Source organism: Bos mutus, chromosome 7, assembly GCF_027580195.1.
Source record: "Bos mutus isolate GX-2022 chromosome 7, NWIPB_WYAK_1.1, whole genome shotgun sequence".
NCBI classification, from domain to species: domain Eukaryota; kingdom Metazoa; phylum Chordata; class Mammalia; order Artiodactyla; family Bovidae; genus Bos; species Bos mutus.
In genome coordinates, this window is record NC_091623.1 from 33,269,355 (window position 1) to 33,295,690 (window position 26,336).

General features: G+C 38.7%; 1 protein-coding gene across 11 annotated transcripts in view; it reads left to right on the top strand.

Annotated features, from left to right (window-relative positions):
* The window catches only part of PAM (peptidylglycine alpha-amidating monooxygenase), a 179,620-nt gene that overhangs the window by 125,593 nt on the left and 27,691 nt on the right, over positions 1-26,336 (top strand). For 6 of the 11 annotated variants that reach the window (XM_005889799.3, XM_005889800.2, XM_070373181.1 and 3 more), the window contains exons 14-17: positions 234-554; positions 8,522-8,651; positions 23,979-24,095; positions 25,913-25,985. In XM_005889799.3, coding sequence (XP_005889861.2) covers positions 234-554; positions 8,522-8,651; positions 23,979-24,095; positions 25,913-25,985 — 641 coding nt within the window. The remainder of the gene's footprint in view (positions 1-233; positions 555-8,521; positions 8,652-23,978; positions 24,096-25,912; positions 25,986-26,336) is intronic. The other 5 variants (XM_070373183.1, XM_005889803.3, XM_070373184.1 and 2 more) reach the window with 1 other exon arrangement.

Here is a 26,336-nt window from a genome sequence, read left to right on the forward strand (position 1 = left end):
AGATAACAGAAGGAAATGGGTGGTTTATGAAATGAAATGTGAAGCATTATTATTTTTTCATTGTTCTGGAAAATCGTTTTTTTTTTTTTCTCCCCATGCTCCAACATCTGAGAGCAACCTTCTCTCTCACTTATTATCAGGAATCAAGAGATGATATATTTAAGGCACAACATTTTGTAAATTTTGAAGTCTTATCAACTCCCCACCCCTTCTCTCTTCTCTTTTTTCCGCAGGTGATTTCTATTCACTACTTTCCAAGCTGCTAGGAGAAAGGGAAGATGTTGTTCATGTGCATAAATATAATCCTACAGAAAAGGCAGAATCAGAGTCTGACCTGGTAGCTGAGATTGCAAACGTAGTCCAAAAGAAGGATCTTGGTCGGTCCGATACCAGAGAGAGTGCAGAACAGGAGAGGGGCAATGCTATTCTTGTCAGAGACAGAATTCACAAATTCCACAGACTAGTGTCTACCTTGAGGCCTGCAGAGAGCAGAGTTCTGTCGTTACAGCAGCCCCTACCTGGTGAAGGCACCTGGGAACCAGAACACACAGGAGGTGCGTTTAGGTGCTTCTTTTAAAGAATAAAATGTGAGACACTGCGCTCCACATTAGCAAAATCTGAAGGGAATAAAAATTAGTGGGTGAGAAAACTCACCAATAAAAAGGACTTACCATTAGGAAAACATGATTCTATTTGGATTATCAGATATCACTTTTGTTCGAGTTTTTGTTCTGGTCCAATCCTACATTCATTCCATTTCTGTTCAGTTGATGAGCCAGAACTACCAGGACCCAAACTCTCTGGATCATATGGGGAAGGGCGGCATATGGAATTCAGGAGAACCAATCCTTAACCACATCAACATTGGGACTAAACCAAAAATTCAAACCTAATATATAAAGTTCCACTGTGTGAAATGGTTATACACCACTTTCTTTAAGGTAATTTAATTCCTCTCAGAGGAATCTTACACTTCCAACATTCTCATCCAATTGACTTGTAAAATGTAACCCTTATTATGACTTTGATTTCTTAAGTTCCATTATCAATTATCATCTTAATTGAAAAGCTGAATGGTTATATCTGAAGGGACCTCCAGCAAGTCAGTAACTATCAGATTCATCTTCTAACCAGGATTGGCTTCTGTAATTAGAGGACAATACCTTATTCCCTTCAGGTTTCTGTACCAGCGAGCTATGGATGCCTCATCTTTGTCTTTAATTGTGTTGTGGCTTCTGTGATATTGATCGTGTTTCATGTTACTTGCTAATGTGGAAGGCCAGATCATACAGCATGTGGAGATAATCTCCAGAAAAGTAGCGGGTGTGCATGCATGGCAGCGGTCCATGCGTGGGCTGGAATGGCACAGGCTGCCAGCATGATGTTTTCAAATACAGCTTTGCAGGAAGCCATAAATTATTCAACACCCAACTGATTTTTATTTATAATTGAAAAACAAATTAGCATGCAGTGCCATTTTCTCACACACAGGTTTCAAGCCTTGTCCATTAGGACTGGCCTAATAGTCTCTATGAGGTGTTAACTGGAACCCAGATTTTTAACCTCTTCATATTTAAATAGGGTCAGCCCTGCTCTAACTCCTTCTAAATTTACCTAATAAAACTGTTTCCAAAGAGGTGGCCCCTGAACCTCCCCTCGCATCAGAATCACCTAGGATGGTTATGAAAAATCTAGACTTCTGAATCCTACTGAAGAACAACTGAGTTGATATCTCTGAGCACAGTGTCTAGGAATCTGCAGTTTATGATGCCCTTATCTATTTCATAGACAGACTGGATTGTCTGTCTGAACCTCTGTATATAAAAGGGCTTCTTTGGTGAGAATACAATTCTGTTCAAGTTTGAAGTGTTAGAGTTCCAGCATGCTTTATTCCATGACTTATCTTTTCTGAATTTTTTTTTATTGAGGCGACATTGGTTTATAACATTATATGTTTCATGTGTACAGCCTTATATTTCTATCTCTGTGTATATCTATCTCTGTGTATTTCTATCTCTGTATACCCTACAGTGTGCCCGCCACCAAAAATTTAGTTTCTAGTTGTCTGTGACTTGCCTTTGTTACTCTTCAGTTTGAAATAATACCATGATCATTTATAGACATCCTAAGTGTCAGTGTGAAAGTCATAATTTGACTTAAGGAATTATATTCCTAAGACCTACTAAGTTTTTCTAAGAAGGAAATACTTAAAACACTCAAAATACAGTTACTGGCCAAGTCTCCACATTCCTTTCGAGGTGGTAAAAATGGGAGTGCCCAGAATAAAAATGTTTCTTCAAGACCCGGTTCAGGAAGTTTCCTTTCATTCTAAGTATGTGGGTGAATGTCATTGAAATAAAGCAACGAGTTAGAGAAACATACAATACAAACTCTAGTTACAGGAAGAAAATGTGCATGTATTTCCTTTCTGAAATGACTTATTTTAGTGTTATTTCACTACTCTGATTCCAAATTTTTATAAAATTAAATGCAAAATAGCAAAGCCCACATTTAGATAAGCTATTTCTAAAAATCCTTTCAATTTTCTTTCACTTTTTACTATAGCACAATGTAATATCTGACTTTAATTGAAGAAAACACTTAGTAAATGGTATACTATGTTAATAATTATGATTATAGTTGCTATCATTAGTGTCATGTTGGAGTAAGATTTCAAAAATTTAAACACCAAAGTAGTAGAACTGAATATTAATTATTTTAGCCTAAGCAGCATCCATGAGAGAATTTTCTTACAATATGTAGGAAAGCTGCAAAAGTCGACACTCTAAGTTGATTAACAAAATATAACTTAGCAGTGTTCGATCATAATGAGAATTTGTGGCTCTTCAAATAACTGGTCATGTACATTGATCTGCCTTGATGTTTCTCTATAATGTGTGATGTACAGTGTGGCAGTGTGCAACCTAGTAAGTTGGGAAGCAGATACACTCCTGTTTACTCTTAGTACACTTTGGTTTCTACCATTAGTTTGATGTCTGTATTAAGACAGCATTCATAGAGGAGAAAGAAAATCACAGTCTCTTTTCTGGTTGCCTTCTGGAAACTAGACTCTTTGAAAAATAAATTTTAAACTATCAATAGCTATTCTCTTCCCTGTTGAATTTAACTGGACTACTATTTGCTAGCATATGGAAGCCTGATTTGACATATGCTGTACACCTTTGGACATCAGCAAATACATCTGCATTTGTGTGATACCTCCCACAAGATGAGAGAATGTGCAGTCTTTAAATATTGTTATGGTGCATTTAAATTTTACTTAATTTCTACGGACAATTTTTTCTTGACTCAGAAGCCATACTTTTAACATATTTCTGTCATGCTGGCTCTAGGTTCAAGTTTTATAGAATTCCCAGAGTGAAATAAAGCATTCACTAGGCTGAATTTTCTGGAGAAGGCAATGGCACCCCACTCCAGTACTTTTGCCTAAAAAATCCCATGGACGGAGGAGCCTGGTAGGCTGCAGTCCATGGGGTCGCTAGAGTCGGACACAACTGAGCGACTTCACTTTCACTTTTCACTTTCATGCATTGGAGAAGGAAATGGCAACCCACTCCAGTGTTCTTGCCTGGAGAATCCCAGGGACGGGAAGCCTGGTGGGCTGCCATCTATGGGTCGCACAGAGTCACACAGGACTGAAGCGACTTAGCAGCAGCAGGCTGAATTTTCATCTCTGGAGGAAAGGAGAATAATGAAAACAAAAATCTATGATAAAATCATTTATAGAGGAAGAAACCCATTTATAGAAGCATAGAAAGGATACATGCCATGTATCCAAAATGCCACAGTTCAGTCAACCAGCATTCAAACCCAGGCAGATTTGCTCAGTCTCGGTTTTTAATTACTTTATTACTCTGTCTCACAATAAAATAATAGATAGGCTGTTTTTTTTTCCAACCTTCCCATCATCTTATCTACAGTTGTAATAACTCTAGGTGTAGAATGCCTTTGGTCATACTTTCTCAATCAATATCAAAACAATTTGATTAAGGTGAAGATTCACTTGCAGTTAAATTTTTAAAAGAAAAGGAAGTCCGCTAATACTTCTGAGCCCCTGGTTATGTCTTAACTCTCTTAGTCACTTCACTCCCACTAAATAAGACAGTATAATTAATTCCTGTTTTCTTTCTCACTTAAGTATAAATATTTCTTTTAGTCTTAGTTAATTATAGTTATTGTTGGCACTTCTGATGAATAACAATCCCTGACCAAAATAAGGCATCTTTTCATCACTAAATGCAAATCTACTTGTGTAGAAAAAGCAACAATTTTATTTCGTTCTTGTTGAAATCTACTGATTTCTGTAGGATCTTCTCCTTAAGATTAAATATAAAGAGCCTTGTTACAGTAAAGTTAAGTCATAGCCTAGGTTTGACATTATATTTTTTTCTCAAATTTTTTTGTCTAATTCTGTTAGTCCTATGTACACAGATAAAGGAATGCCCTTTTAAATGCTTGTTAATAATTTCATATGAAAGCAGCATTGATTGCTAACATTAATCTTTCTGGGTAAGATATAATTCATTAATCTGCTTAGTGATTTATTGATACAGTTTTAGTTTTAATGTTAAATTTTTTTCTGAAAGTAACTTTTTTAAAATATATGGTAGAATATGAGGCTGTCCATTTACCTTTATTTATAATGAATGCAAAGATTTTTCTGAAATAACCCTGTCATTTGATATCTGAATTTAGCGCAGCTGACACTTGGAGTTGGGAATGGCTTGCCCAAGGTCATATGTAAGAAATCTGTATTTAATTTTCAAATTAAGACTGTAAGTTTACAACATTAGTCATATATGCTAATGAATTACTTCTTAAGTAAAGTCTAAGAGGAATCTGAACTGGAATCTCTAACTTTTCCATGATTAAAAATGTCAAGTTTAACTTAGAACCCAAATACATTTTATCAGACAGTTTTTAATAAGGATTTGAAATATTTTTGAGGGTTAGAAAATAATCACCCTTGCTATTGATGGCCAGAGTCTTTTATAAATACAGAAAATAATCTGGGGTTCTGTCCGAGCATCCTATAATTCTCTTATAAAGATGGGCAGGGCTTGTGAAAGCATTAATATTTATTCCATATGCATACACCGCTAGTCCTCCATGACTGCTTTGATTCTTGATCAGTTCATCTTAAAGAGAACAGCCTTTAACTGGGTAATAATGAAAAAAGATGATGACACTGGAAGCAGAAACATCAATTCACAGAGCTAGTGTTCACAGAAGAAAATGTGAACTCAGTTTTCCTTTAACTGTTTGGGAATTTGTAATTAACACAGAGACCTAGGTTTTCAGGTCCTGAAAGTTTTGAGGTCTTAGCTAGGTAATCTTAACATATGTGCAGTGATGTTTTTAATGAAATTTAAAGTAACTTAATATAATTTCTCTGAATGTTCTTGCCATGCACAAAACAGTTCTTCTTTGCACTGACTCAGTACTGAAAGAGCCACGTTTCTCACATTGTTAATCCTCATATATTTCCTCATGTATCACCTTTACTGTTTTGAAAATTTACCAAAAGTGTATAAATGTGCCCTAGATAGTTATCCTGCTTTTTCATCTTGAAAGTTTCCAACTGAAGGGAATTCTTGTAAGTGACAGAATAGGTTGTTAACAACCTATCAGTCAGTGCTTTTTGCAGATTTTGAGAGTTTACCAATCTAAGGTCAGTGACAATATGGGATTATTCACAGCTAGATTGAAGTTCTTTACACAGTATTTCATGTATTTTATGAAATCCTCATTTGAACCCAGAATAGTATATTTATTTAGGACAGCGCATATTTTCTATCAGAAGGAGCATCTCTAAATCTTCATGAGCGCCTCGCTTCCAGTCCTTGTTGTAGACCACTGGATAAAAAAGGTCCAGGAAACATGAGATTTGTTGATTGCCATCAATGAAAATAATTAGCCAATTAACATTTTTTTATTGAGTCTCTTCACGGTGTCTTCAGCACAATGCTAGGCGTGAAAAGACGTGGTGCCGGTGAGCTATAAGATGCTAAGGGTGTTTAAATGCTAGTGGACAACATAAGCAAGTAGAAAGTGGAGCATAGAGTTCAGTTTAGCGCATTTATTAGGCCAGTACCATGGGCCAGGCCCTGAGCAAGACTTAGTGACAAAACAGGGAATAAGACAGGATCTCTGCCCTCACAGAATTTCACCTAGTTGAAGTGGTGTTGGGCTCTGAGAAGCCGATGAAAGCAATTAAATATCTCAGTTGTTATGAGGTTCAAGGTTCAAGATCCAGAATCTTCAGGAGCTGCTGACTGCATGCAGAATGGCCACCAAAAAGGACCAGCTGTAACTGAGATGAGAATGAATGAAGTACAGCTTGAGATTCATGCCACTTTAAAATGATTTAAAATAGTTTCTTTGGGGAATCCATCTATACATCTCTAATTATCATCCGTAGACCCTGTTTCCTGAGTTCACTTTCAAAAACACACTTTTATCCATGCCACCCCGTGCTTGAAAGCCATCGGTGGCCCTGCAGTTTGCTTCCTTTTCTCCTTATCACAAACGTGTAGATGATTAGTGCTGTTCATCCAAGCAGCCCCACTCATTTCCACTGCTGTGCCAATTTAGGCATGCCAGCTGTAAGTCTGCCCCCTTCTCCCCAGCTCAGGAAGACAGCAAAATACACAGGATTAAAAATGATATTCTCACGTGCTCTAGTATGTTTCAAAGGTAAATTATTCCCAAGCTCTGGGCTTTACTCCTATTAATAAAGTACTTGCAGCATACCTCAGAATTAATCATAGTATAGATCAAGACACCACAGCGTAGAGCTACTCTCATTCATTGTTAAATCCATACTCTTCCTTGTGCTTAACAATATATCTTCCAGTCTACACTAGGTCTTGGGGTCTGTTTAATCCTGCTTCTCACTTCCATACCCCCACCTGATGTACACAGATGTCTTTAAAGATATACAGATTACTTAAAGATCTTGAAACATTCTGCAGTTATAAACATCCTCCCTCTCCATCTTTCTGACTACCTGCTTCTGTATTTGATAAACCTTTAAGAGAGAATCCCTACCCTCTCCCAGCCAAGCCTCAGAAAAGATGATGGGCCCTTTCCCGTGTTCCGGCACCACACTGTGTCATAAGTATTTGCTTTCTGTTGGTTTTTTTTCCCTCATTTTATCCTATGAGTCCCTCCAGGCTCCAAGCCATGCTGTACTTGTGTTCCCAGAATCTCGCATAATACCTTACGTAGACAGTCCACTTAGGGGTTATTTGTTGAAGATGTATCAGCAAAGGTTATAGGCAAAACTGTTCTAGTCATCGTATTGATTGTGATATATTTTGTTAATTTTTATTTAAAAAAAATTAAACCTACAAAGGTAAGAACATCTGGAGTGGAAAGGTACCGTTTCCTTTTTCTGTAGTTAAGAGAATGACTTTAAAGTGTTTATTCTCACACTGGCATCCTCTCAAGTTTTCAGAAGCTGATTATATGAGTCCTGGGTGTCCCTTTCTTCCTCCAATCTTGAATGTTTATCTTTGAGAATCACTGCATGTTGCCACATCCTCCAGTGTACGGGCAGGAGAGGGACTCCAATTGCTTTTTTACTTCTCAGTGTCTCTCCTGAAGCATTTCAGAGAGAAGGAAATGTTGCCATTGATACAGAGGATTTCACAGTATCTTCTTAACTTTCTATCCTGTTAGTAGAGCTCCTCTGTACCTCATACCTCTTTACTCATGAGCATTTTTATAAAAGGGATTAGCACAATTGAACTTAGGTATTCTCTTAAGTATAAATGCATTCTAAACAGAAGTGAGAGTAATTGATACATCATTCAGTCATAGAATGTCTGTTATTTTTTCCTTTCTCATGTTAGGAAACAGTGAAATATAAACCGTGAAAAAGTATCTCTCCATTCCCATTGTTATAGGAACACTGAGGCTGGGCGAAATGAAACTGGAATCTTACATAGTTCCTGTACAGGGGATTATCAATGATGGTTTCTTATAGGGTCTAATATATATTGAACACCCACAGTTTACACAGAAGTTAGGTGAGAGAGAGAGAGAGACAGCTGCGCACACACACAGACACACACACACAGAGGCTTATTGCCCAAGAATGCTATTCATTTAAAGGCTTTGCGTTAAAATGATATTATCCATATTACCATATTTTCCAAAGATACTAGTTAATGGTATGAATCTTGAAGAAGGTAGTCTCCAATTTGCTCCTTAATGACTGAAGGATAAACTGGTTTTATAAGGCATCTTATCAACAGGAAAAGAGCATTTAGTCCCCAAACAGGTTCACAGTCACTTACTTATTCATGGCCCAGGAGGCTACACTTTGGCATGTGCATGCGGTATATGTTACGTAGAGCACGCTTGTTTTTTTGTTTGTTTGTTTGTTTTTTGCATCTAGTGACGTTACTGCATGAACTTCTTACAATCATTGTGAATCTTCGTGGAGTTATACTGACTTTCTTTTTTACACTAAATGTATGGGTTTCTCTTTTAGATTTCCATGTAGAAGAGGCACTGGATTGGCCTGGAGTATACTTGTTACCAGGCCAGGTTTCTGGGGTGGCTCTGGACCCTCAGAATAATCTCGTGATTTTCCACCGAGGTGATCACGTCTGGGATGGAAAGTAAGTAATCATTTTTCCTTCAAGAAGTAAATGAAAGTAAAAACAGCATGCGTCGCTTCCCATTAAACTAAGAATAATGGTGAGAGTACTATGAAGGTTCTTTTTGAACATAATGTTTGTGAACACAACGTGTTCTTTTAATATATGATTGTGATACACAGGAAAGAGGCGGTCTTGTGCATTTGGAAACAATTAAGATGGTTTCACAAGCTAGTTTATGGAAGGAGGGCAAGAAGTCCGTGATTCTGCCTACTTCCCTGGTGGCTCAGATGGTAAAGCGTCTGTCTGCAATGCAGGAGACCTGGGTTCAGTCTCTGGGTTGGGAAGATCCCCTGGAGAAGGAAATGGCAAACCACTCCAGTACTCTTGCCTGGAAAATCCCATGGACAGTGGGGCCTGGTAGGCTACAGACCATGGGGTCGCAAAGAGTCAAAGACAACTGAGCGACTTCACTTTCACTTTCTGCCTACTTAGCATTTTGCTCTCATCTCCTTGAAGCCACCTCCACACTCCTAAGGAGAGAAATATTAAAGAAATTAGGACAGTACATGGCTGAGGCATTTCAAGACTTCAGAAGAAGTGCATCATGGTAAATGATCAACTCAGAAAAGTTACTGGTTGACTGCAGTAAAGCACTTCCTTATCTCCCTGTGCTGGGTATTGAACCGTCTTGAGGCCACTGGACTCTCGCTTTCCCTGAGGCCACTCCGTGGCAGTGATAACAGTGCCTCCTGGGGAATTCTGTGGTTGGAGCCGCGTGGCCACCATATGTATAGAAATAGTACCTTGCCCTCACATGTTCCTGTAGATCATTTCTTTTACACAAATGCTCTCTTTTCAAGAGCACTGGAGACTTAATAAGAATAACACCGAAACTCACGCTCCTGCTTTTCCCTTGGGGTTTCTCTTTCCAACCTTTTATTCTGCCTTCCAGTATCTTATAGGGATTTTTGGTTTAAAAAATGTCTAACATTTATTGAGTTGTTTGCTGTGCCTCTGTGACTGTTCTAAATGTTTGCGTGAATTACCTCCCAGCAGTTAGGCACGGTTAGTACCATCACGATTCACATTTTACAGGTGAAGAAATCCAGAGAAGATGAGTGTTTTGCCCCACGTCTCACAGGTAGCCCAGCACAGGCGGGCTTCAGTCGCTGTCCGTCTGACTCAGCGTTGGCGCACTTACCCACTTTGTCCTACTCGCTTCCTTTTAGAGGATTGTGAACACATTTACGGGATTGTATTTTTCAACTCTGGCTCCAAAGTTTATCAGTGTATCTTAATTCTCCTAAGTATTGAATATCCATTTATTCATCTGTTTTATCACAAATTTTCATATAAAGGTGGATTTTTAACTATCTTGTGAGTTAAGTGTAATGAATCTTCTTCTTATTTCAAGTGTACAGCTAAAGGGTTTCATTTGGAAAACTGAGGATCCACACACACAGTTCAACTGTTTTTTCCCTCTGTTTTCAGAGATGCTGATGAAACTTAGGCTAAACCTGTGCTGTACATACACATGGACGCAGTTTTCTTGGTGCAGCTGAAGATGAATTCGTCAGCATTTCAGGGTAGATCGATAGCTTTGATACTGTTTAATTATCCTTTGCAGTTGTCACACTTGAGAATGGAATCTAAGAAAGAGATCACTTCAGAGTTCAAAGCCATCAAGCTCAACATCTCTATTTCTACATCTCTGTTACATCATCTGAGTCATTATTGAACATCTAATGATATTTTAACAAGTGCTTTCAAAAGCAAACTATTACTATTCACTGTAGCATATTCTTCATTTTAATGAATATTACTATATTTTCTGCATGGATTTCTAGCCACATTTTATCAGACGAGAAAATTACAGCATCATTTTCTTCCACTGATACTGTTTCAGCTGGCTAAAGCTAAATTGGACAAAGTCCAATTTTCCATTTTAATGTGATATTCATTCCAAGTAAACAGCAGAGGCTGGAATAGTTTAATAGGGGGAAAAAAGGGATCAGTACAGGCCAGCCTGGGGTAAATGACCCAAGACTGAAACAAGAGCCACATAAGAACATTTTCTGGGACATACATGGCAGTCCCAGCAGAAGACCTGATTTTTCTGGCTTCGTGCTTTCATCTAGATAACCTGCCAGTATCCTGGTAAATAGATTCCAGTTCCATCGCCAAAGCCCTGGTGCGTTTACCCTGATGAATGGCTCTGACAAAGCGGTCTTGTTAAAAATTAAAACTTCAGAACAGGGGCGCTAATTTATACCATTAAGTCTGTTTCTTCTTTCTCCTTTGTCTTTATCGTTCAGGTGTAAGAATATTTGTCATCCCTCTCCTTTTGCCTCTCTTGTATTTCCTGTTGGCCTCTAGCAGCCTTTGCCACCCATGAAAATTCTCTTCGGGCACTCCAATCTCTGCTTTAAACACTGTCTGCTTTGTTACTCACAAAGAGATTTAGAAGTGGATTACTCTGCTAGTTGTTTTGTAGGTAAATAGATTTGGATGTGCTGATCCTGCTCGTTGAACAGTTGTGCGTGACCATCCTTCCTGTATGTGCAAGTGAATTATATAAAATGGGCGAAGTAATTTTCTTCTCACTCATTGAATATCCAAAGATCGTACAAAGAAAAAGACAGCACTTCCCTGAGGAATTTCTTACGTGCTGGTGAGAGACAATGGAAATTGAAACATGGGGAGGAAATTGCGTTCTTATTGCTACCACGGTTTGTTTAGAAAGATGAGAAATTCTGTATTAATTTTCCTCAGAATCCCATCCTGAGTCTTCTCATGTGCTCAAAACTGTAAGTTCCATAAGGTCAGTCAGTCAGTCCAGTCGCTCAATCACGTCCCACTCTTTGTGACCCCATGGACTGCAGCACGCCAGGTCTCCCTGTCCGTCACCAGCTCCTGGAGCTTACTCATACTTATGTCCATTGAGTCGGTGATGCCATCCAACCATCTCATCCTGTGTCGTCCCCTTCTCCTCCTGCCTTTAGTCTTTCCAAATGAGGGTCTTTTTCAAATGAGTCAGTTCTTCGCATCAAGTGACCAAAGTACTGAGGTTTCAGCTTCAGCATCAGTCCTTCCAATGAACATTTAGGACTGATCTCCTTTAGGATGGACTAGTTGGATCTCCTTGCAGTCCAAGGGACACTCAAGAGTCTTCTCCAACACCACAGTTCAAAAGCATCAATTCTTCAGCACTCAGCTTTCTTTATAGTCCAACTCTCACATCCATACGTGACTACTGGAAAAACTGTAGCTTTGACTAGATGGACCTTTGTTGGCCAAGTAATGTTTCTGCTTATTAATATGCTGTCTAGGTTGGTCATAACTTTTCTTCCAAGGAGCAAGCATCTTTTAATTTCATGGCTGCAGTCACCATCTGCAGTGATTTTAGAGCCAAAAAAAAATAATAATAAAGTCTGTCACTATTTCCATTGTTTCCCCTTCTATTTGCCATGAAATGATGGGACCAGATGCCATGATCTTCGTTTTCTGAATGTTGAGCTTTAAGCCAACTTTTTCACTCTCCTCTTTCACTTTCATCAAGAGGCTCTTTAGTTCTTCTTTGCTTTCTGCCATAAGGGTGGTGTCATCTGCATATCTGAAGTTATTGATATTTCTCCCAGCAATCTTGATTCTAGCTTGTGCTTCATGCAGTCCAGCATTTCGCATGATGCACTCTGCATAGAAGATAAGTAAGCAGGGTGACCATATACAGCCTTGACATACTCTTCTATTGTTAAACACTGTTTTTGAAGAAAGCCTTATTGTCTCTTACAGATGTCCTTTGAAACTCTGCATTTAATTGGGTTACCCTCCCTCTCCCCCTTGCTTTTTGCTTCTCTTTGTTCTCCCACTATTTGTAAAGCCTCCTCAGATAACCACCCTGCCTTCTTGTGTTTCCTTTTATTTGGGATGGTTTTGTTCGCCACCTCCTGTACAATACTATGGACCTCTGCCCATAGTTCTTCAGGCACACTCTTATCTAAATCTAGTCTCTTGAATCTTTGTCACCTCCACTGCAAATTCATATGGGATTTAAGTCATACTGGCTGGCCTAGTGGTTTTCCCAGTTTTCTTTAGTTTAAGCCTGAATTTTGCTATGAGAAGGTGATGATCTGAGCCACAGTCAGCTCCAGGTCTTGTTCTTGCTGACTGTATGCAGCTTCTCCATTTTCGGCTACAGAGAATGTAATCGGTTTGATTTCAGTATTGGTCATTTGGTGATGTCCATGTGTAAAGTCATCTCTTATGTTGTTGAAAAAGAGTATTTACTATGACTAGTGCATTCTCTTGGCAGAATTCAGTTACCCTTTGCCCTGCTTCATTTTGTACTCCCAGGCCAAACTTGCCTGTTACTCTGGGTATATCTTAACTTCCTGCTTTTGCCTTCCAATCCCCGATGATGACTATAACATCTTTTTTAGGTATCAGTTCTAGAAGGTCTTCTAGGTCTTCATAGAACCACTCAACTTTAGCTTCTTCAGCATTAGTGGTTGGGGCATAGACTTGGATTACTGTCATGTTGACGGTTGCCTTGGAAGTGAAACGAGATCATCCTGTTATTTTTGAAGGCGCACCCATGTACTATATTTCAGACACTTTTGTTGATTATGAGGGCTTCTCTATTTCTTGTAAGGGATTCTTGCCCACAGTAGTAGATAAATAATCAGTTCAGTTCAGTTGCTCAGTCATGTCCAACTCTTTGCAACCCCATGGACTGCAGCATGCCAGGCCTCCCTATCCATCACCAGCTCCCAGAGTTTACTCAAACTCATGACCATTGAGGTGGTGATGCCATCCAACCATCTCATCCTCTGTTGTCCCCTTCTCCTCCTGCCTTTAGTCTTTCCCAGCATCAGGGTCTTTTCAAATGAGTCAGTTCTTCGTATCAAGTGACCAAAGTGTTGGAGTTTCAGCTTCAGCATCAGTCCTTCCAATGAATATTCAGGACTATTTCCTTTAGGGTGGATTGGTTGGATCTCCGTGCAGTCCAAGGGACTCTCAAGAGTCTTCTCTAACACCACAGTTCAAAAGCATCAATTCTTTGGCACTCAGGTTTCTTTATAGTCCACCTCTCACATCCATACATGACTACTGAAGAAACAACAGCCTTGAGTAGATGGACCTTTCTTGGCAAAGTAATGTCTCTACTTTTCAATATGCTGTCTAGGTTGGTCATAACTTTCCTTCCAAGGAGCAAGCATCTTTTAATTTCATGGCTGCGGTCACCATCTGCAGTGCTTTTGGAGCCCCCAAAAATAAAGTCCATCACTGTTTCCACTGTTTCCCCCTCTATTTGCCATGAAGTGATAGGACCAGATGCCATGATCTTAGTTTTCTGAATGTTGAGCTTTAAGCCAACTTTTTCACTCTCTTCTTTCAACTTCATCAAGAGGCTCTTTAGTTCTTCTTCACTTTCTGCATAAGGGTGGTGTCATCTGCATATCTGAGGTTAGTGATATTTCTCCCAGCAATCTTGATCCCAGCTTGTGCTTCATCCAGCCCAGCATCTCTCATGATGTACTCTGCATAGAAGTTAAATAAGCAGGGTGACAATATACAACCTTGACGTACTCCTTTCTTGATTTGGAACCAGTCTATTGTTCCATGTCCAGTTCTAACTGTTGCTTCTTCCTGATCTGCATACAGATTTCTCAAGAGGCAGATCAGGTGGTCTGGTATTCCCATTTCTTTAAGAATTTTCCACAGTTTGTTGTGATCCACACAGTCAAAGGCTTTGGCATAGTCAATAAAGCAGAAGTCAAGAACTCTCTTGCTTTTTCGATGATTAGTGGTCTTCTGCATTAAATTCACCCATTCCTGTCCATTTTAGTTCACTGATTCCTAGGATGTCTATGTTGATTCTTACCATTTCCTGCTTGACCATGTCTGATTTTCCTTGATTCATGGACCTAACATTCCAGTTCCTATACAGTCCTGTTTTTTGTAGCATCGGATTTTACTTTCATCACCAGACACATCCACAACTGAGCATCATATCCACTTCGGCCCAGCTGCTTCATTCATTCTCCTCCACTCTTCCCCAGCAGCATATTGGACCCCTTCAGACCTGCGGGACTCATCTTTTGGTGTCATATCTTTTTGGCCTTTTATACAGCTCATGAGGTTCTCACGGCAAGTATACTGGGGTGGTTTGCCATTCCCTCCTCCAGAAGGAGGAGTTATTACTATTTAGTAATAATCCCTAATTAATAGTCCATACTCAAAGCTTTTTTGATATCACATCAATTTTCTTTGCTTCCCTGGTGGCTCAGCTGATAAAGAATCTGCCTGCAATGTGGGAGACCTGGGTTCGATCCCTGGGTTGGGAAGATCTCCTGGAGAAGGGAACGGCTACCCACTCCAGTGTTCTGGCCTGGAGAATTCCATGGACTCCATGGGGTCACAAAGAGTCAGACACGACTGTGCAGCTCTCACCTTCAGTTCTCTTTATGAGTACTGTTCCTCGTCTTTCCTGCCCAACAGCCTTGATCAGCCCTTACTCTTCTACTTAATTATGCTAAATAAGCATGGCAACAAGAATAATAATAACAGTAAACTGTTATCTCCTTTCTCAATTTGATTTCTGTTTTCCTCCTTGTCAGTCCCTTACTTCCGTATAGCTGCTCTATATATGTGTGCTAATAACTCAGTCATGTGCAACTCTTTGCAACCTTGTGAATTGTAGCCCACCAGGCTCCTCTGTTCATGGGATTCTCCAGGCAAGAATACTAGAATGAGTTACTATTCCCTTCTCCAGAGGGTCGTCCCAACCCAGGGATCGAACCCTAGTCTCCTGCATTGCAGGAGGGTTGTTTACTGTCTGAGCCATCGGGTAAGCCCATGGCTACTGTAAGAGACTTCTTCTAGCTGAAAGGAAGTTTCAGGGTGTAATGAAACTTTAACAAGCCTCTTGTCTGCCCTAATGTTAGGGCAGCATGACAACGAGGGCTCTTTAAAGTTTAAATGCCTCCCAGCAGGAGCTGGGTAGCTCCTGCCTCAGTAACCTTTGTTCCTGGGGTGTCTATCTTAAAATCACCACCATGGTCAGAGGCTTGCTTCCTGGCCTCTCTTTTATTTATCTCAGCTATAGTTGAAGTTCTCCTCTGCAGGCCTCATGTCCCATACCCTCTTCAGTAAATCAGGGGTTTTATCCCTTATTTTTAGGCACTAGAAGGTATTTCTATTATACCATCTGTCACTCTTCACATGGAGTTGAAAGGGATTTTGAAAGTTGTGTCACTTGGAATTCCATCTGTAGCCAATGAAGGAGAAAACCCAATGCATACTAGCTTAGAAAAAGAAGAAATTTATTAGTTTGTATAAATAAAAACTTTCAGGGTATGGTAGCTCAGATGATAGCACCAGGGTCTATTTAACACATCTTCTCCTGGTTAGTTCCATTCTTAGGCTCAGATTGATCTTCCTCCCTATTTGCAACTTCAGAATACCAGAAGAGACCATCTGTGTCCTTGATAGGTCAACAAGAAATCCTTAAATTGAGTCATTTAGTGTTCTCCTACCTGACTTTAGGTAGGTAGCAGAACATTTTTCTTTCATCCTGAACTGTGGGCAAAGGAATGAAATTCACTCTTTGGCTTAGCCTAAGCTTTTTGTTTTATCTCTGTAATGTGAGAGTAGAGTTGATATTATCAAAAGCAAGTGGGGGTTTGACAGAAAAACAACAAAATGCTGTAAAACAATTATCCTTCAATTAAAAAAAAAAAAGTGGACTGAGAGTGAGGCTTAGAATTTGGGGTCAACTAGAGAAAAATAGGTTTCATTGGCACAAAATGGGGCAGTAGACATTGAGCACCCAGAGTAGCAGAGGTCCACCAGAGAGCGCAGCTCCAGGCTCCTGCCAGGACGTCTCCAGGCAAAATCTTCCACCGTCATCTGAATTCTTTCAGATGCTTGAATTCTTTCAGAGGCCAGAAATTCCCTAGAATGAGATATACTTCCCAATTATGGGACTCATCTAGATGTCATTCGGTTCTTCATCACATTAACCTCAAATCTGTGTCCTATAACTTCACCTTCATGACAGCCAAATGCAGAGTAAATTCACTTCCATTTATTCATGTCAGTTATTTGCATATTTGAAGAAAGTCTTATCTTCTCCAGACTAAATATCCCATAGGCCCTGAGCCAGTCTTCATGTTAACATGATATTTTTATCTGAAGGTGCTCTGGTTTCTCAGTCTTCTAGTGTTTGGTTGAGAAGTAGCCACAGTGCTTCATGTATTACCTGATGAGCAGCACAGTTAACTTTCCTTGATGTGTATTCTAGGTATCTATTAGTGATTGGCATTCACTTTTCTTCAGCAGTCATATCACCTTGTTACTTTGTGTTGAATGTGTAATCTACTGATGTCTCTAATTATATTTCATAAAATTGTGCACAAGTTTTTACTGGAAATTCGTATTTATACAGTGAACACTGAATTCAGCATTTTATTCCAATTATATTTCATGTTGCTAGATTTAGCATTGCTTCCATTTTTACAGATACTATTTTATTCTTAATTAACCAAAGAATGAGCTGTCCCTTCCAGCCTGGTATTAGGTCTGTTTGGTGAATTTGCCTTTCATATCTTCATACATATTGTTTATAAAGTTTGAATAGTTGACTGCTTGGTTTAACAAGTTTTGTCCTTAGAGATGTGGGCTTCTGGGAATCTCCCATTTGCCCCCCAGATAATTCATTCAGAAACCATCTCCTCAACAATGTTTTATGGAATCTTGCCAAGTTTTTTTTGTTTCAAAAGTCTGCTTCCTAACTTGCATAAAAAGCAGTTCAAGATTTGCCTCACTAGTCACCTGAAGTTTCAATTAAGATATCTGCTTGAGGTTCTGCTTCTGTATCTGCAAATTCTTTCATACCTTTAGAATTAATTAGACCTGGAAAATTGAACTTATTATCTTCACATCCAAGGGAAAATTGTAAGGAGTCCTACAAAGAGAACGTCCATAGTCTGCCCTTCTGTCTTATATTGCCGTTTGCTGTTGTGCTCAAGCCAGTTTTTCAGTTTTATGCCACTTTCTCCAATTCTTCTTGGCTATGTGACTATTCTTCTGTCTCTTCTACATCTACAAATTAAATTTGATAACTGGAGGGGAGACTCTCCCAGTCCAGTGAGGTTAATCCTAATAAGAAAAAAACATATGTTTTTGTGGACAGGACACCCAGGTTTCAAACTTGGTTTCTGTTTCCTAGCTCTGAGGCCCGTATCAAGACATTTGAGTTCAGTGCCTCTGTTCTCTAGTCCAAAAAAATGAAGGCTTTAAAATCTTCCTCCTTCTCTTGAGTAACAAAAGTCACTTTGTTAAGTAACACGTTCCCAGTGGCCTTACTGACCAAACAGAGCCTGGTGCTGTGATACCTAGTCTTTTGATATTTTCATCCTTATTTGGGATGTCTCTAGTGCTGGGTCCATCAGGGCATAAGTGGTCACGCTGAGTTCTTTGTCTGCCCACCCTTTTTCCTCCTTATAGGGAATTTTTGCAATGTGTGTAAGAAGTAAATGTTTTAAACATAGTGTTAAATTATATTCCATTTAAAGTCTTTAGTCTTCGTATAGTATGTCTTTGCTTTCCTAACATTGAAGGTATGTTTCCCTTTATTTTCTCACTTGAAAACCTGTGGTCCTTTCTCCAACGTCTTAATTTATATAATTACAACATTATATTTTACTTCTGTCTTCAGTTGCTCTTATTTATTTTGCATTTCCCTTAATTTTGATTGATGGCACAGAAGTTTATTTTCTCTGTATTCTAAATTCTTTTGCGTGTGAATATAGCAATGCATTTCTTTTCAGCCTTATCTAAACTGTTTGATTAGCTGCTAATGTGCAAAATCATTAATGGGGGATTCAAACTGCTAAAATAAAGAACTGATGAATACCAGCCCGCAGGCCTCCATTCAGCCTTTTCCACTGAGTGCTTTTTCAGAGAAGCAAGCAGAGATCAGCAGTGCTCCAAGCACTGTGTGAAATGTGCAGGGTGTTATTATATTCTGTAAAAAGTTAAACGTGGTTGAAATAAAGACCTCTCTGCAGCATATAATGCAGGGTAGCTGCTTTGGAACACTAAATAAGCAGTTTGCTACAGCAACAGTGTATCCAGCTCTATAATCTGACATCCATTTGTGAACTGTTCAAGGGTTACTTTTCTTTGAATTACAAGAGAGTTTATAAATTACTTTATTTGGCAGATTTAATGTGAGTATGTGTGTTGTGTGTGTGTGTGTGTGTGTGTGACTTTTCCCATTTCAGAATAAAAAAAAAAATGAACCATCAATTCCTTTTATTACTTGCCCTGTGTATCTACCAGGGGCCAGCTATTAGTTGTATGACGCTCCAGCTATCCCAAGTGAAAGGATTAAGACTCATCAACCAATCTATTGAGTGACAGTGACTGAATATCCCTTGATGCTGCCAGTTTAAACATACAGACATCTGGTAAAGGGTATCACAGAAGATTTTCAATGAAATAGTTGAATCTATGGTGTTGTGGTTAATTCCTTTAAAGCTCTGGTGTCCCCAAGAATTCTAGAATGTTATTATTTGTTATTTATGTTACTGAAATAAATGAAAATACTCAAATGATGCTAATATCAGTAAATTTAAAAACTTGCCTAGTCACTGAGATCCTTAATGGATATGGGGGAAATATAGTAATATTATTATTAATAACCACAGAACTGCATTCCATAGGAAGAGTGGTTAGTTTGAAGCATTACAAAGAATGTCCTCTGTACATGCTAATGACATGGGGCTCATTTGTAATAATTAAAAAACCCTAAAAGATAAATGATATTACTAGTTGTTACATTGTGTATATATAAGATACTAAGAAAAAAAACGATAATTTAAGAGATCTGATATTTTCATACATTTAATATTTAATTATAAAAATCTGATTTATTTACTCCAAAATCTGATTTATTTACTCCATGGCTTACTTATATTGTTACTTATTTTTCTTTTGGCTCTTTCATTTGCTATTTCACATTTGTTATAACATCAAAAAATGAATAATAAAAGAGTATGATCCTCAAATTAGTTAATTTTGCATTTTTCCCACCACTAGAAATTTGACATTTCTAGATTGTGAATATAGATGCCCACACACAATTTGGGTTTGTGACAGCAGAACATCAACTACTTGATACATTTTTTTCTGTATTCATGAACAGTGTAGAACAGTTCCATTGATAAAGGATATTTTATGACATGTGCATTAGCTACATGTCATTTGGTATGACTCACATAAGCAGTGAGTCTGGGTTTATTTATATTTTTCCTTGACATAGCTTGTTCTCTTGGAAGCCAAGCCCAGCATTATGGGTCCTTGACTCTGAGCTTACATGACTACCAGAGAATAATTTAAACTAGAATGTACATTTTTAGATACTTAAGTGTCTGGAAAAATAAACTAGAGCTATAAAAAAGCATAATTTAAGATAGAGGAATTCAGCATATGCCCCTGAAGGTGTTGGGTGGGGGAAATCTGCTTTCTCTCCATCAATAAGTTGTAAGAATGTTATTTCCTAAAATAGTGGGACCAGAGATTGAAGACTGATGGTGAATATTTAAGTGAATGACAAGACAGACCAAAGAATACTGCAACCTATTGCTTGGGGAAATCACAAACAAGTAAATATGTCAGGCTTCTCTTACGGTTTGCCGTTTTGCAGATAAGAGATGTGGAATTAGGTATGCCAGGTTGCAGTTTTATCAGGATATACAGCAGGCAGGTGGACTGTCACTGTCATTAGCTGTCATTAGTGGGCCAGAACGCTGCATGTCACGTGGACAGCACTTGGTATGAATTGTGAGGACGTGGTAACTTTCCCTCGTACTAACTCCTAGGTGGAGAAGTAATACAGTAGTGTATTCCACGCCCAAGTAAATAAACTGTAAGAATAAATGAAAATTTTAGGAAATACCAAATGGAAAAGGGTGTCTAAATATAATCAGTGGATTTTCCCAATATCAGTATCCCAGTTATGATATTGTAGTATAGTTGTTCAGAAAGGTACCACTGAGGAAACCAGGCAAAGTGTACATAGAATCTCTCTCTGAGCCACCAGGGAAGCCCTATTATTTGTGTGTGTGTGTGTGTGTGAAGTCATGTCCAGCTCTCTGCAACCCCTGGAGGACTGTAGCCCTCCAGGCTCTTCTGGAGAATACCAGATTCTCCAGTATTCTGGAGAATACTCCAAGAATACTGAAATGGGTTGCCATTCCCTTCTCTAGGGATTATGTCTTGTGACTGCATGTAAATCTACAGTTATCTCAAATTTCTATTTAAAAAGTGAAAACAAATTTTAACTCCTTAAAGTCAGAGAAAACATAATTCTCACGTTGTTTAGATTACCATTATGCCATTAAAAATCGTGAAATGTTTCTGAATAATGAGGAATATGACTTCAGCCTTAAATAATGAATGAAGGGACTTCATCCTGCTATGTGCGTGCATACATGCTGAGTCACTTCAGTCTTGTCCAACTCTTTGCAAACCTATGGACTGTAGTCCACAGGCTCCTCTGTCCATGGGATTCTCCAGGTGAGAATACTGGAGTGGGTTGCCATGCCTTCCTCCAGGGGATCTTTCCAACCCAGGGATTGAACCCCTGTCTCCTGTACTTCCTGCATTGCAGGTGGATTGTTACCACTGAGCCACCAGGGAAGCCCTCATGCTACTACATATGAATGTAAAACTGTAGCATACTATGAGTGTTAGACATGCTGCACTTAAGTTATCCAGTATCCTAGACAAGTTGGAAAAAATTACCATTGATGGTTGAATTCAATAGCTTTGTTTTCTATGAGAATGGTTATGATTTTTAGTACAGAACGTCACATCAAAAAGAGACACATGTATATGAAATCTAGAAAAATGGTACTGATGAACTTATTTGCAGGGCAGCAGTGTAAACACAGACACAGAGACCAGACTGTGGGTGACGCGGGGGGGCAGAGAGGATGGGACAAATTGAGGGAATAACATTGAAACATAGACATTGCCTGTGCTCAGTCCCTGCTATGTCCGACCCTTTGCAACCCCATGGCTGTAGCCCACCAGGCTCCTCTGTCCATGGGATTCTCCAGGCTAGAACACTGGAGTGGATTGCCTTGCCTTTCCTTATGGGATCTTCCCAACCCGGGGATTGAACCCAGGTCTCCCGCATTGCGGGCAGATTCTTTACTGCCTGAGCCACCAGGGAAGCCCAAGAATCCTGGAGTAGGTAGCCTATCCCTTCTTCAGGGAATCTTCCTGACCCAGGAATCGAACTAGGGTCTCCTGCTTTGCAGGCGGATTCTTTTCCAGCTGAGCTACCCAGGAAGCCCAAACTTACACATTACCATATGTAAAACAGATGGCCAGAGGGACTTGCTGTGTGTCACAGGGAGCTCAACTCCATGCTCAGAGACAGCCTGGAGGGGTGGGATGGGGTGGGAGGTGGGAGGGAGGAGGTTCAAGAGGGAGCGGACATACGTATACCTATGGCAGATTCATTTTGATGTACGGCAGAAACCAATACAACATTGTAAAGCAATTATCCTCCAATTAAAAGTAAATAAAAATACATTCAGATAGAGGATAAACTGTTTGGTGTTTCCTAGTACTAAGAAAGAGTTACTTGTGTTTGCTCATTATTGGTGTCTCCTGATTTATTAATATCTTGCATATTCTTACATTGATTCTAACTAATAAAATTGTATGTTTTAATTTAATAATGATGTCATAATTGTCTTATAAAATATGCTTTGTTGGTGATGTTACTTCCATTTCATCAACTTATGTATTTTTTTTCTGCTATGTGGTTTTAACTACACATAATAGCATATGTAAGCAGTATTACTTAAGTTTTAGTTGACAAAGCTGAATCAATATTTTTTATTCAATTGAATGCATCATTAATAAGAACTACTTCAGGGACTTATTATTATCTTTCAGGGAAAGTATACCCAAAGACTGTGACATTCAAGAAGCTCAAATAGTTATATGGTGTTTATTTTTAATGGCAAAAGAATATAATTTTGAAATTTTTGTTCTCCTACTGGGTCTCTGCATAAGTTCCATAAAAATACCAACCAACTAATCAATAGGAGTATGATAGAATTGAGCAGTCTGTCGCCTTCCAAATTAAAAATGTTTCTCCATAAATACTTAATGTTGTTCAGATTCTTTTTTTGCTTATATGGTTGAACTACAAAGCATTAGTAGTTTCTTTTTCACAACCTTGTCTTATTTTATAAAGGAAATTGTATTTATAGGAACATTTATTGATCTATACAGTGACTTCATCTGGCAAAATATATATATATCTTTTTATATTTTTATGCTCCCCACCCACAAACATGTCTCAACTATGTGCTAATCAGTTAGTTCTTTGCTCTTGAAATGTAAGTTGGCCTGTTGGTGCTTCATATATTTTTCTCTCTGTCACATAAGCTTAGATTGGAAGAACTTGTCTTTGTGATATATCACAAATAATTTTCGAATAGGAATCTAAATAGGTACAATGTCTGTGATAATTATCAATTTAAAGAACGATACTACTAATTCAGGTAGAAATATAAATATATATAAATGTTCACAATATTTTATAATAGCCTGGAAAGTATAGAGTTAAAAAGCAGAAACTGTCATTCATTTTAGTGTTTTTATTAATTATTACATAGATGTCCATTTTGTACTTACAGAAAAACTGTTATATGGAGAAGGTTTTATGTCTCAAACACATTTTTGTTTCAAGAATCAGTTTTATATTTTTGAAATATTTTGGATGTTCTGTTCTGTGTCCTTGTAATGTGTGTTTGCATGTTGTACCTACAGCAAGTAAAATAGCAAACACAGTTTTGATCACTATGCTTCATCCTTCCGTTCACACTTTCCTTACCATTACACAGAAAGTTAAGTTATACCTCCATTTGTATTTTGAAAGAAAATAGTTACTGAATTTAAACATTTTGAGGAGCTTTTGAGAAAAAATTAGCTTCTTTAAGAGTTCTGGGCAGTGTTTCTCAACGTCTCATGGGCCGTGACTCACCTGGAGATCTTGAGAAAGTGTGGATTCAGATTTGGCAGGTCGGAAACCTTGCCTTCCCCCCTGACCTTGTCTAGTTCCTCAGGCGATGGTATTATATCTGTGATCCAAGATACTGAAGCATGAAGGGCAAAGAGTGCAGTCAGACACGTCTGAGCCCTTCTCTTGATTCCATGTTTAAAACCTCAAGTGAATGGGCTGCGTTTCTCAAGGTCACTGATGTTTCTGATTGGCTTATTCCCATTCTAATGCCTTGTTTTTTTTTTTACTAGCTCTTTTGATAGCAAGTTTGTTTACCAGCAAAGAGGTCTTGGACCAATTGAAGAAGACACTATTCTTGTCATAGATCCAAATAATGCTGCAGTACTCCAGTCCAGTGGAAAAAATCTGTGAGTTAAATTGCATATGTTGTTATTAATGCTTGTGCTATTTGGTACGAAGTGTATCATTGGGTCTGGCCTTAGAAAGAGTATATTGTACAGCAGTGGTGAGAAAACACAGCTTAAGAAAGCAGGGGACTGATAGAGCCATCCTTTCATTTTCTAAAGAGGTGGTTTTAAACCCTGACTGAACATTAGAGTCATCTGGGAAGCTTTCAAAATTGAGATTCATATTTAGTCTGGGATGGGGCCCAGGTATCAAAATAGTAGTGTGAAAGCTCCCTCGGTGATTCTAATGGTAGTCAAGCGTCAGAGAAAATTGATACACATGGCTAATGAAGTGAGTTGCTGCTCAGCTAGATCTGAAGATTAAAAAAAATTTCTTAAGCGGAGAAGTTACATAACCAAACTCAGCAGCTAGTCACCATTAAGAAAAAAGGCTTCTCTCTTCCCATCTCAAAGTGAAGATTAAACAAATGTCATTTTCAACTTTCCATGGCATGCATAGTTAATTTGGCTTTGAAAGCCGCCCATTATTTGGTCTTATTCCTAGATTTGGCTTCTGGCAGCCAAAAAAAAGTTGGCTGATATTCATGGTCTTTGAAAGAAAGGGGCACCTGCTGACAGAGTGTCCTCGACCTTTGTGGCCTGGCAGCTTCGGGAGCTATACCCTACTTTATCTGCTTAGGCACAGGGAGAGCCAGCTTCTTTAAAAGGCTGGGAGCCATCCGCTTTGAATACAGCTTATTATGGAGATGCTAACAGTTAGCTTTTTATAGGATCCTGAGATGGTGAGTCAAGGGCCGAGTTCTAATACCAGCCCCACCACTCACTGTGTTTGAACCTGTCTCTTGAGTGCTCTGGCTATCAGTCCGAAGTGTTCTCATTCCAGATAGGCGTTAAAGAGGAAGGCAGAGCTGCTGCTAAATCAGCGTGGCCGACAGTGGTGTGTCTGTGTTGAAAGCAAGTCATAACCCTCACATTCGGTGACCAAAAGGGAGATCTAGTTCAGTGTAGCAGTCAAGATCAAGGTGTTACCGTCTTGGCTCCTGAAAACAAAAATCTGTGATGCCAACACTTTGTACAGGCTAGAAGCTGACACATGTAGCTTGTGGATTGTTGGATTTGATCCCAAAAACATTAAGACATTGTCCATGTGTTTGTTAGCTCTGTCCTAGTTCCTTAAGCCTGTGAGTCTCTGTTTACATTAGTTTATGATTCTCTTATCCAGGTCATCCCAACTGACTTGTTAGATAGGTTAACCTTCTCTTACTATTATCTAGCATACCGCTTAACTTTGCTTAGCTGGTCACAGCCTATGTCTGCTGGAAGGTGTTTTCTTTGCGTTTTACTGTCTTTAGTATTAATAATCACTCTTAAAGCTTTTCAGCCATATATTTAATATTAATACAATGCTATATTATTTTGCAGCATACTTGAAGTATTCAAACCATATAAATCCACATTTTATTTCTCTATATACTTTGTTTTATACACATTTCTTTATGATTTTAGAACTTGTTTTCAAATTGATATTGTTATTTAATATACCATACTTTATAATAAATATTTGTAATTGATATGTATGCTTCATTTACATATTGTTAGAAGATTAGATACCAATTACATTTTTTCACAAGGCAGTCTCTATTAAAATGGGTATTTTGATTTGACAATTCATTTTGGCCTTTTCTAGAGTCATGCAGGTATACATTTATCAGTATATAAATTTATATTGCTGTTACAAATTAATTAGCAGAAAACTTTCTTCTCATGTGTACTTTGGGAGTAATTATATAATTAGGATGGTTATTTGTATTTTGCAGGTTTTACTTGCCACATGGCTTGAGTATAGATAAAGATGGAAATTATTGGGTCACAGACGTGGCGCTTCATCAGGTAATCTTCCATTTGGCATTTCAAATAGAAATTCCATTTGGTTATTCAAATAGAAGTTGGGCTTCCTCAGTGGCTCAGCAGTAAACAGGCTGCCTGCAACGCAGAAGATGCAAGAGACTCAGGTTTGATCCCTGGATCAGGAAGATCCCCTGGAGGAGGGCATGGCAACCCACTCCGGTGTTCTTGCCTGGAGACTCCCATGGACAGAGGAGCCTGGAGAGCTACAGTCCATGGGGTCTACTGAGTGTGTACCCACGCGCATAGAAGTTAATGAGGCTGTGCTTTCAGAATGCTCTGGAGTTGTCTGGGTCTTTTTCTGTGACCCAGAAAGTTTATAACAAAAGAATGGAA